This window comes from Vanellus vanellus (assembly GCF_965231255.1).
Source record: "Vanellus vanellus genome assembly, chromosome: 3".
Taxonomy (NCBI): domain Eukaryota; kingdom Metazoa; phylum Chordata; class Aves; order Charadriiformes; family Charadriidae; genus Vanellus; species Vanellus vanellus.
This window is the reverse complement of record NC_138907.1, coordinates 65497510-65510468: the sequence shown is the minus strand read 5'-3', so window position 1 is coordinate 65510468 and position 12959 is coordinate 65497510. Positions and strand designations below refer to the sequence as shown.

The 12959-nt window shown below is 37.6% G+C and overlaps 1 protein-coding gene across 4 annotated transcripts in view; it reads right to left on the bottom strand.

Annotated features, from left to right (window-relative positions):
• HBS1L (HBS1 like translational GTPase) overlaps nucleotides 1-12959 on the bottom strand; it is a 64471-nt gene that overhangs the window by 2207 nt on the left and 49305 nt on the right. For all 4 annotated transcript variants that reach the window (XM_082481800.1, XM_082481801.1, XM_082481803.1 and 1 more), the window contains 8 exons: nucleotides 10482-10628; nucleotides 9716-9790; nucleotides 8821-8938; nucleotides 8564-8632; nucleotides 5184-5288; nucleotides 3073-3163; nucleotides 1351-1459; nucleotides 641-741 (listed from right to left, as the gene is read on the bottom strand). In XM_082481800.1, coding sequence (XP_082337926.1) covers nucleotides 641-741; nucleotides 1351-1459; nucleotides 3073-3163; nucleotides 5184-5288; nucleotides 8564-8632; nucleotides 8821-8938; nucleotides 9716-9790; nucleotides 10482-10628 — 815 coding nt within the window. The remainder of the gene's footprint in view (nucleotides 1-640; nucleotides 742-1350; nucleotides 1460-3072; nucleotides 3164-5183; nucleotides 5289-8563; nucleotides 8633-8820; nucleotides 8939-9715; nucleotides 9791-10481; nucleotides 10629-12959) is intronic.

Genomic DNA, 12959 nt, shown 5'->3' with positions numbered 1-12959 from the left:
CAAGTTTTGTTTCAAACCCAACGACTAAAGAGCAAATTCATTGCTCTGTAGAAGTCATGATTTTTCTTCCCACTACCTTTCAGCAACAGTTTCAGCCATGCAATTTCTGGGAAAGGATTATTCTGTTCTGACAAGGTTGTATGTATCAAATAACATTTCTTCCCAAATACAGTTTTGAACAAGTAGCGGGATGTTCCCATACAAGTTAAACTATGGGAAGACTCCCTAAATCTCTTTTTCTTTGACCCACTGTCTAGTCGAGTTTATTTTAGACAGTAACCCACCTCCAGAATTATACCAAGGATCCCATGGTTTTACAGGAAGACAAGAGATAATGTAAAAAAAAAAAAAAAAAAAAAAAAAATCCTTTAAGTGCAGGGCTGGTGGATCTAGGATTCATTCCCAATTCTTCAAGTGATTTTAGGCAAGTAATTTTACTTCTCGAGCGCTCAGCATTTATTAAGTAGGCAGGGGGTTTTTGCTTTGTAAAGCACTCTGAAATCTAAACATGAAACCAACTAAAACAACGAAAGCATATTCTTATGAACATATTACTGCTTCATAATAGAACCTGCTTGACGTATATTAATCAAAAGTCAGCCCATTTCTTGAGTAATTATTAACTATTCAAAACACTTACTTAGGCTTTTTCTTTGTCACTTCACCAGTGCTTTTGTGCAGGACACTCAACAGTCTTCTGATAGTAGCAGGTTCACTTACGGTTTGATAGTGTAAAAGCACCTAAAAATATTTTTTTTAATTATTAAATATTCTACAATAATCAGAAATCCTAGGTGTTAATACTTGAAAACATCAACTTAAGACTGATTTTTTTTTAAACAAATGCTTATAAAACTTCTCTCACAGGAGTCTGCCTCACATTCAGGAACTGTTCCTAGTTCCTGAACTTCGTGATCTCTACAGATACGACACAAAGGTCATGTATTAATTCATCATAAATAAATTTTTCATTAAGTGTTTTGCTTTTGCCACTTCAGTGCAGTGCTGTAGCATGAACTGATATTTTATTCATTTTAAAAGGTATCTTACAACTAAGCGCATCATTATACTCCTACAAGGTGTGAGCTTTCTAAAGGACAGCCTCGGCTGACTGTGGTGGAACTCATGTTCTCTGAAATGGCTCAGCTATGTATTAAAAGGCAGTAAGAATATGCACAAGCAGCCACAATAGCTCCTTACATCCTCTTCAAATTACAGAAGAACCCGTTTCCTCTGGAGGGACAGAACCACTCCTGGACACTAAATGCCTCTCATATTGTGGGGTTCGAGCATGGAGAGGAAAAGCCTGAGCAACCTGTAACAAACACAGGAACTTTCACAGGGACTTACAGGAAATCCTTTAGTGATTGGAACCTCAATATTGAAGATGAGAACCCGAGCTCTGAAACGAGTGCAAACTTTAATGGGTTCCTTGGGATCACAAAATACACAGCCAACACTACAAGAGAGGAGAATGAACTGATATATTATCTTGACATATGAATGCTAATCATTGTATTGGAAAAATATAAAATATTTAAGACAGACAAAGCAAAGGCAACACCACTTTAATATAACTGGGGGGGGGAGAGGGGGGACAAAAAAAAAAAAAAAAAAAATCAGGAATACCATATTAAAACCTGTAACGAAATTAATTCCTAGACAAATGTCTATGGTATTTTGTGGGTATGCATGAAGAGGTCTGTCTAGTTCAGTGAACAATTACGTCCATTGCTAACCAGTTTCTAAAAATGTCACTGTTTCCTGTGTGTAGGTACTTTGAAGAATTAGACTTTCATTCAGAGATTAATTGTTCCAGATCAACAGCATAAAATACTGCAGGGTGCCCAAAATTGCAGTGCTGCTGCCTGTAACTCAACTATTTTGTGGATAAACGAACATCATGATCAGGACTTTCAAAACTTAAGCTCTCAGCAGCACTCGTGCAAAAACTACATGAAGTCACAAGAAAGCTGCTGCTCATTACAAGTCAATAAGGTAGACTAGATACAACTTTCAGAGCAGCTAGTTTTAGCCATTTAAAATAAAAGGAAAATTAATCCCACCGAGAAAAACATGACTGAAGAGAACAGCATGATTAAACGTATACATCAGATGTAATCAAATTTCATCTATATCAGGAGGACTTAAAACTTCGTACCTTTTCTCGATTTATCTCCAAATGATGAATGACATCAAGGTAACGAATTGACTCAAGGCTTCATTCAACAAGTAGAAGACAAATTTTTCTTTCCTCCCCATTTACCACAGAGAATCACACCCCATTATGAAATGGCAATACAGAAAAGCCTGTGCTTTTCCCTTAAAAGCAGAGCGTAACTTTGCAAAACTACCAATGCAAGGAGTTTTTCAAACAGGAGCTTGGAAGTTTGTTGTCTGAAGTCCAACTGGAATGTAATGAACAAATTATGGATCCAATTTTCTAGCCTGAACAACAACTGATGCTCACCTAAAAGCTTGAGGCTAACACTTAGCATGAAACCTACAGATTGAAATAGACACAAAGAGATTTGCGGTGTCTCACTGAATGTCTCAGACCCCAAAAAAAGAGGGTCAGCAAAACATTTACCGAAACAAATATTACAAGCAGCTAAGTGTGTTGAATAATCAGTTCCCATCCATTCCACTTGTCCAGATTTACTTATTGGTACGCAATGGCAGTTGTTTGGATACTTTTTGTTAGAATGATTTATGATTCGATAAGCTCTTCAAAAATCTTTTGTTTCATTTAGCAATTAGGATTTACTTAATTCAGCAATTAAAACGTCCAAGGACAAGTCTTAAGGAAAAGGCGTTGAAGGTTACCAGAGTCAGCACTAGGTAGGGCAAAGTATGAAAACTAACAGTATTCTTCTGAGGTTGCCGTTGTACATCTAAGCAGATGTTTCCAACGTTTGTACATGCAAGCCAGGTGATATGCATCACTTCGGTTTTAAATATCCTGGTAGCCACATCATTCTTCAAGTAAACCGCTGATTGTTAAGTGTAATAGTTATAAAGCTTTTCATTAAAAACAAACCGTTACTTAGACTGAAACCCAGTTTTGCTCACTTGATTTTGATGATATCCATGCCGGTCAAAGTGAGACTAACGTGATCTCCTGCTGCAGCCCAATCAACTGGTTCATCGTGCAGTGTGATTCCTGGAAATGAGTAAGAACAGAACCTCACAGTGAAGTACCTAGGTTCTGAGCTACAAACAAACAGCTCTGTTTGGGCCATTTGTGCTTCATCAACCATTACTCATCAATTTTCAGTATGAATGGGTTGAGAGTAAAAGCTTTTTAACTGAGAAGACTGAGGAAGCTTTTTTTTCCCCCTTAGTGAGGATGCACTATTCTCTCACCCCACCCTGCACAATAACATGGCTCTATTTCAGCCAGAGGAGGGGACCTGGCACTTGTCACACAGCGCAGATGACGCAGTCCTGAAAATGCCGTAGTACTAATATCTCCGTATCTGCCCCACCCATCCTTTGAGGCACACGCACACCCTAGACCGCATCTTTCATATACTTTAATGGTACTATGTCAACTTTCATTTACCTTAAGTGGGTTTGCTGACTCTTTCATAAAAAAGCGTAACTCATGCCTTTCGTTCACGACGTCGCGTCTATTAGAAAGCACCTTTAAAAGTAATTTTATTCTGATTTTGATGTATTTTAATCGCTTTACAAGATAACCTGGCTGGTGGGTGAGGATAAAACTAATTGCTCCCGACTTAACATTTTGAGGTTTCTGCTAGACACAAAGAAGGAAAGAGAAACCCCCCACTTTTTATGAACACTGAATACATTTACAGGATCTAGTTCTATTTCACAACAGACTGTATTTATTGATTTGCAAATCTATTCCCAAAACCACTTGTCAAAAACATGCCAGAAAGCATCATTCAACTACAAGCACGTTAAGTACTGTTTTTTTAAGCAGTGTTGATAATTATTTCACATATATGTGTCATTCTCACAGAATAAACAAACCTCAGCCTCTTGAAATGAAAAACTGGAAGGAATCCTGATGTACACACTACCTTTAGTAAATATTGTATGATAAATCATCTCTTCTTTACATTAAATATAAACAATACATGCCTAATGAACTAATACCCCCAACCTTCACCTGCATTTCAGCCATACGAGAGGCAGCACGAAAGAAATAAAAACACAGAATTGTACCACCGGAGATACTCCGACAAAATACATCTTTTTCCACAGTACTTCCTCCATTCCCAAAATAGAGTAGTGACTACAGTGGCCCGATACCCACATTCATCCGTGTTATTGTAACATTCCTGTGCATACAAACAATCTGCACACAACCATATAAATTGACACTGAACGAGCTGGTTCTGGAATAGAACAGGACAGTCGAACCAGCACATTGCTGAATTCAGACTAAACAGTTGTATACAGAAACCTATTCATTTATTTTCAGGGCTTAATTTTTTAGTCATTGGTCAATGGGTGGGGGGAATAAAAATCACAATTTTATCTTTGTTTGCATATGAAACAAAAACAACTCTGCAGTACAAAACCAGCAAGCTTAATCAGGGAACAGCTAAACATTTAACATCTTGACAGCTATTCCTCTTTTCAGAAATCAACTGCATTGAAATTTAAATCCAATTTTCTTCTCTTTTGTTGTTGCTCAGGACAATTACATCCTGAAAGTTTGTATATTATAAAAGGATCAGTGACAAACATCATGAACATCAAATAGCAGAGACTTAATTCTCAAGCTTTTTCACATCTAGTCCATAAGATTAATTTCTAAAGGTTGTTCAACATCCTCACACTTCCTAACAGCAGTAACACTCCGCAGCAAAGCTGCATATTAATGATTCCTGTACTGCACGTTTTCATAGACATTGCTGGAACTCAGATGTTTTTACAGGTTTTTCATAAAGTAATGTCAAAATTCATGAGGCTATAACATTTGGAATATCTGATATGGTAAAAAAAAAAAGGTTAAAAAAAACATGCAAGATTTCACATACTCTTCATAGACATATTTATACAGACACAGTCACATCTAAAGAAATTCGTTTTATGCTTTCACATTTTATGTTTGACAGTTAGTATCAGTTTGACAGTCTGTTACCATTTCAGTAACTGCTTCTAGCCCAGTATTGACCTGAAAGTAAACATGCTTCTGAAGACTGTACCTTTTGCAGTGCAAGTTTCATTGGGAGGCATTGCCAGAAGTCTTTCTCCAACTTGAACATAGCCTGCTTCTATTTTACCGGTCACACAAAATCCTGATCCTTGGTCTGTAATAAACACAGTTATAATTTCAAAAAATTTCATAATAAGGTCAATTTCCCATCGCAAGTTAGGCCTTCAGCAATGCAAAGATAAGTTTTTAATATAATAAAGACTTTTTTTCCCCCAGCAGCATTCAGTACTTGCAAGTTAGCCAGCTGTGCATCATAATGAAAATGAAACATTAAATTCAAAACCTCTAGATCTTATGTTTTTCAGAAGTAAGGGAGAAATATACTTCTTTTAACAAATGTAGGTGCATGAAGAAATATTTTTTAGTTTTTCAATATTATATTAAGACCCTTAATTTCTAGCAATTTTATTTAATTCAGCACTTTCTAACTACAACTACAGATAAAAAAACATACCAGAGCTCCCTCATAAAAATTTTCATGCTTACAGGTGCAAATTCCTATGCCATTTACTGTTTAATTCAGTCAGAAACCTACATGTTCTGCCTGCATATTACTTTTGCTCCCGGAAAGTCAAAGATTGATTCAGTCCTATTTAATACAAGGAGCTATTACAATTGTGGATGACTTAAGGGTTTCTGAATAAAGTTTTTCTGCTTCAATGTTCTAATACTCTGTTCATTATTTGAGTATTTCAGTTATTTTCAGTAGATGTGCTACACACGCACATTTATGCACATACACCTTAAGAAATGCCTCATCTCCTTAGTATGTGTTTGCAGGTGTGTTTAAAGAGAATCCTCTGAAGTGATTCCACAATGACATTTTCAGTATCCATACAAACAACAAATATACCTTTTGCTGAACGTGTGATAAGCAAGCATCTTAGTATTTTGTGTGTCACATTAGATTAAAAGCTTAATTTCAAGCTGAATTCAAAAGAGCAAATTGACCTCAAATCTTGAGGTCACATACTACCAACTTGCTTTTTTGCATTCATCACCATTATTGATGAATGTTTACATCTATCTAGCTCGAAAGATACTACCACTATGCCTGCAAGCTAATTTTCTCTATTCACTCCAGCAAATGAGATGAATGCAGCCAATTAACAGATGACATCAGATGTCAAAGGAACAGAAAACTGGAGCAGCAGACGCTTGCTAGAAAAAGAAGCCTCAAGTCATGGTACAAATTACCACCTCAGTGTGGTATACAAAAGAACCTGAAGAAGCTGGCTCTCAAGCACTTGCAAGCAACCAGAAACACGAACCAGTTCTTCAAGGTTCCAAACACCCCCAAACACGATCAAGAACAGTTTCTCTCTCTCTCTTTTTTTTTTTTTTTTTTAAACATCATCACCAGCTCTGGCTTGGTAAACCAGCATGCTGTTTGAAGCTTCACCCTCTCCCATGCTGATTGCTTCCTGCAAAGCATCAAGTTTCTTCAGGCCCCCTTTAAATCAATCCAAGTACAGAATGGATAGTGAGGGACAGAATCAGGGCATAAAAAATGGCTTAATTTCTGTGTATCGTGGTACTCAGGTTCTGCCAGGACATGTTCTTTGTCCTCAGGATTTGGCTGCTGGACAAGGCTTTTCTAAAGTCAGGTCAAGTCATACCTTAGACAGCATTATAATATGGTAAGTGGGGACTGCTGCAGCAGTGAAGGAATTTACTGGGACCTCTTGAATGAGGAGATAGTTGGCCTGGAGAGAATATTATGAGGGCTATGGAAGACAACAGCTAAAATCAGGCTGAGGTAGATGAATCATACATGTGGGTAACCTTAATAAAGAAAGGGGTTTTCCAAACTACATAAGAGTATACTCAGCACTCTCACTTTTTACACACTTCTATGGACAGACAGCTCCTCCTGAGCATGCACAGGCACTGGAATAGAGCTCAGAACAACTGTTGCTTCATGTACTCGTACCTGCAGCTACTTCCTCTGGTGTCATACAAGTTAATTAAGTTTTGAGATCACAAGGTAAGAAAGAAATAGCCTGAAAAAACACACCTAAAAGGACACATTTAGTAAAAAACCCTGTATATGTAAACTGAGTCCTTTACAAAGCTTTTTTTTTTTTTTTTTTTTTTTTTTTTCATACTTCAGCAAAAAAACCCAGACTTTTCCAAAGAGTGGATTTTGTCAAAACGGTCATTTTGTGAAACTTAGCTCAACACAAAAGTGATTATTGCAACAAAAAAGCTGTGACAATATTTTGAAAGATCTCAATCAATACTCCTACCACACTTTCCCACAGCTCACAAAATTAAAAAGAAATATAAAAAAAACCAACAGTGAAGGCCTAGATGATGAAACTAGTGGTAACACACTAGGGTAAATTCTCATGCAGAGTTTCAATATTTAACGTTATGGCTTCAGTACCTTAAGTCAGCTAACCCAGGGCACGTGCAGCATCTAGTGTTTTCTCAAAGACCCACATGAACATTGCACAAAACTGATTTTTTCCAACTACGATCAGTATTTTCATCTGGTTTGTTTGTACTTCCCCTATAAATACCCTACATATAAAGTAAAATTTCTTTTTAAATATGAATTTCAATAATAATATTTGATTACAAATATTTACAGCATTTCAAATCATGCTGTCATTTTAGCTTGCAACATTTCTCAGGGGACCCATGGAACATTTGAAATGGGATGAGTGTTACAAACCTTATTTCTTCTAAATTACTTGTAAATACATTAAACAGGAAAAAAAAGAATAAATCAAAAAAAACGTAAGGGCTCAAGGCAGTCTATTTTCTCCAGACAATGGGAATAGATACTTGCTTATACTTGTTATAGATACTTGCTGTCCGTATCTCTATTAGTGCTAGGGAATAGCTAGGTGCCTTTCATTAATCCTTGACTGGTTGTAACCTTCTCACCACCACCACCTTATTCTTCCACCTCACCCCACCAAAATGAAGGAATTTAGCATTATTTACCACTACAACAATGAACATAAAAAGAACACATCAAGCTTTTTTTAAAATCTAGGGAGTTGAAGGTAAAAGCTCAAAGTCACACTCATAAAAAGTTTAAGAAACATTCATTTAGACAACAAGAACCAGTTTGGGAATGAGAAACTCCCAAATTCTGTCCCTCAGAACCATCAACTCATTACATAGCTAATTAGCTGGTCAGGCAGATTTTCCTCCTCAGTTTCTTTTCCAGTGTGTTTCTCCTCAGTGGTACTATCTAAAATTCAACAAAGAACAGTGCTTGAAAACTTACTATTCCTGCTCAAGACTACTGATGCACACAAGACTTCTACTTTAAGCCTTATTTTTACATCATTTTTCAACACTTGTGTTAAATATTGGTGAAATTATGATGAAAACATTAAAAAAACAACCAACCTTTAAAAACATCAGCAACACACAACCTAAATGGTTTATCCACTGATCTCTGTGGTGGCTTGAAAGAATCTGCAAATAAATTGATAAGACCTTTCAGAATTTCTGTATTCAGTAACTATCTCAACAACTTCTCACTTAGGGATAAATCAACTGTATCGCATTCCAAAGACTTTGTCCCAGACGTCCCCCAAAATAAAAGCTTTGACATACACAGGACTAAGAGATATTAGTTTTTAAATGAGGGAAATTGCACTCACCAATTTGCTCTAACAAACACTTTCCTTTATACCACTGTGTGAGGTCACTTGACTGACCCCTTGTGACCAGATTTTCACCCCCAAGGCCACTAGTTGGGATATAAGCTACATCTGATTCCTAATTAAGAAAACAAACAGAAGTTACACATACATAACAACAGGATCTTCTAGCAGAAGCAAGAGATGCATTTTTTCAATATTATGCATCTAAGCTATGAAAGAACAGTTGGCATATTTGTATTTCCCCTGGAGATGGCAGATTACTCAGTGGATTCATTTCCTTTCTGTTTACCTCTTGCCTGATAGAGTTGGAGATATTTAAACATGATGACAGTAACATTAACAACTAGAAAATGAGTTCAGGTAACACACGCTAATTCCATAACTGACAGGCAAAACTTCGGTTTGAATTGCTGGTTTATTCATAGGGATTTCAGGAAGGCCACAGCCAGTCCAAACAGATAGTAGTTGGAAGCAAGGAAACATGAGAAGAACAGTTAATTATGGCAAATGGAGAGTATTCTTATGAGTTCACAATCTACACTGACACCTGCTCTGGTATAACTCTCTACTGTCATTCATGTAAACCTGACCATTAAGATAGACAATCCTTGGTTTCTTCTGCTTTGTAGACAACAATCCCAAGAAGCTAAAAAATGAGATTAGTGCCCCAAAGATTCAACAGACCTAAACAAAGGATGATGACAGAGTATCAAAGAACTGACTAACCTTATCCAGGGCTCAATGTACATCCTGCCAGTAAGAAAAGGAATCTGCTATACTGTGTGCACACAGTAGTAGCAGGAAAGTGACACAAAATAACCTGACTGTAAGAAAAGCTCATCCTACCCAAATGCCTGAACAGAGCAACAAAGACCTCACAAGTTTACATTACCTTAAAGCCAGCTTGTTTAAGAAATTGGCCGAGCTTACTCGTGATTTCCTGAAATCTTTCCTGTTGCCAATTGACCTAAAATAGAAAACAGATTATGACAATAAAATTGTAGATGACCATAAGTCAAACATACAGCTGCATGTCATCAACTCTGAAGTATCAGTAGGTGTTCTTCACACGCAGCAACCAATGGATTTATAAAGATGAGATTTCCAGGTGGATTCATAGTCAAATACATAAAAGCATACACATTGACAATTATTAATAGCAAAAACCACACCACTTAACTTGCAAGCCCCTTTAGTTTGATCTGTCCTTGAACAGCACGTTGTTTTGGTTTGGGTTTTTTAAGTTCACACAAAATTCAGAGTCAGCAAGAACATATACAACATAGTAATAATCTAAAACACAACTAGTAATATTTAACACACCTTACCAGGTTTAAATAAAGCTCTTGGAGTCTTGACCTGAATGACAACCAAGATGCCCTTGCAGATGCCACAGGGTTAACTGCTTACTTGAGATTTTCTCAAGTACAGGAGGGACCCCTATTCATTTTAGCATCAAAACTACCCTTCTGTGTGCTTTGAAAATACACTCATTAAAAAAAACCCACCAAGTATTGTAAAGTCCAAACACAAGAGACAGAGCTGAGAGTCAAAGAAAGGAAGAATACTTTATTAGATTCACAACATTGATCCTTAAACTTAGGATCCACAATCCTAGATGGAAGCCCGCCAATTAAATGAAAAAATTAAGCACTTACCTGATCCATTTTATTGACTGCAACAGCTAGCTGTGTCACTCCAAGAGAGCGCACTAATAATCCATGTTCTCGAGTTTGTCCACCTGTCTCAAACCCTGCTTCAAACTCTCCTCTGCCAGCATCCACAACCAAAATAGCCACATCAGCCTAGATTAACGAAAAAGTGCAAAAGTGGTTAAGAGGTGGAAACAATCTAGGTAAATATGTCAATCAGTAACATTTCACAAAAAGTGTACTTCACACGGGAGGAATCTGAATGTGCTTCAAATGTAATTGAAGCTGCTCAGTCCTATCTGTGTCATACCCACTTCAGTGAGATATTATGGCATTACGTCATCTCATGTCATACACCACCATTTTCTGTTAAACACAAGCCAGTTCTTGGTTTTGGGAGCCTGTCTTCTTCAAACTACCTGCTATGGATGTGCTGCACAGACCCCAACTAAACAAAAGCGGCCCGTGCTCCAGAAGCTTAAGAACAGGGATGAGCACAACGTCCAGTTCTCCCTGCGTCAGACTGGACACCTTCATAGTGAGACGCTGCAAAAATTACAGATAAATTACTTCACTGTACAAGTGGGACAACTGGTTGACTGCATGTTGGACCTCGTTGCTTCACAGTCCACTCAACACACTGGAGTATGCCAAAATTATGAGGTGGAAAAGACAAAGTAGCCTATTTCATCATCTAGGCAAACTCTCTGCCAGAACATTGAGAGCAAATAGGTATCACGCAGTCTACAGCACTGCACAGAAGTCAGCATGTAAACATAGGGAAAACCCACAGATTTTGCTGTTAGCTTTAAACACTGCTAATATTTCTTCTACTTTTCCTCCTTTGGTAAGTAACAACCAGTTACACCATCAGCACGTACCAGGCAATGGCAACAGGCATGAACAATAAAGGTACTACTGTCAAGAGGCAGGTGTAAGACAATTTCATAGGACTAACAAGATGGACATAAGGGAAAGAGAAAGGAGACAAAAATTGGACTTTCTCCCTTTCTTTATATGCTTATGCTTCAGGATGCCAGGAGAAGGATCGGAGATAGCACATTGTCCTGGCTCCGAATTCCCCTCGCCTTGCCCTAGCCGTGAAATCCCCACAGCTCATACAGAGACAGCACAAGTGTGAGAATGGGAAAAGGACAAGGGATGAATTTCCCCACAGCGCTCAGCCTCAGAAGTGCATTGCAGTGAACTACTCCCTCAAAAAAAATAGACATCCTGTATTTTCTAAATCAGAAAACTTGTACCTCGGGACTTACGTGAATTAACCATAATATATCAAAGGCCAGATCCTGGCCCTGATAAGGCTGATTTGCATTTTGCATAACAGCAGTTGGGGATTCACCTCCTAACAGAATTCTCCACAATAGAAAGGCATCAGAGCCATTTCCACATTTGCTTTCTTCTACCCATTGCTTCAGCGCTGAGCCTACTCTAGTAGGCAACAGAAACTTGCCAAGTTTCAGTGATTCCTTAACAGGCTTCAAAACAGACCAGCCCCTCACCATCCTGAGAGCTGGGGGAACACAGACATACCAAATCTTATTTGGCCAGCCCCATCTTCTGCTGAACTGATACAACTGCTGGTAGATCTGCAAGTCTTCTCTTAACACTTCTCCCTGTACTACTTTTCCCCCAAAAGACAAACCAATTTAAATTGAAGTTGCAAAGAAAATGGCGTGGATGAGTCAACATTTTCCACTGTTCTGAAATTAAAGACCCATTTCTAATTTTAAAACTCCTGAGCTACCTACAACATACACTCCACAATACTTTGCAAAATTCTGACTCTTCTGCAGCCTCACCACTGAGTCACAAGGTCTGAATCCTTACCGAGGCTCTGTTTAAGAGCTAAAGCAGAATTTGGGGCAAACCAGTCTTCCTACAGTAGTTCTCTATCTGTAAAATCACAGTACCCATCCTTACTGGTATTTTAAGATAAAATTCACATTTCAGACTGTAATGATGTGCACAAAGCAAAAACCTCTATACAGTCGTTTAGCTTCAGGAAAAAAAAAATAAAATGTTTGATTATACCTCTACTTTGGAGAATCAACTCTACTGTTTAAAAAAGATGCCTTTAAGTGGAAAAAGTTTCACGCATTTTATGTCATGTAACCACGTTATTCTTCCCTTCCTCTGATTTATTATTTCCATAATTAAGTAACTAACCTATATGAGAATGGTAAGTGCCATACTGAATTCGATGTGGAGTGCCCAATACTTTTGACTTTACCCACTGTTTGTAAAGCAAGTGACACATAGTGTCTGCAAATATCCTATTGACAATACATATGCATTCTGCATAAACTTTATCTATGTTGTTTTCTCATCTCATATAAAATACATTGTTAAACAGAAGAATGCCTTCTGTTTGACCTCTCCAAATCTTTTTTCTTTCAGCTCAAAACCACTCAAAATCTTTACAAGACCACTTTCACAGAACTTCTTGTTGAGTAGACATATGCC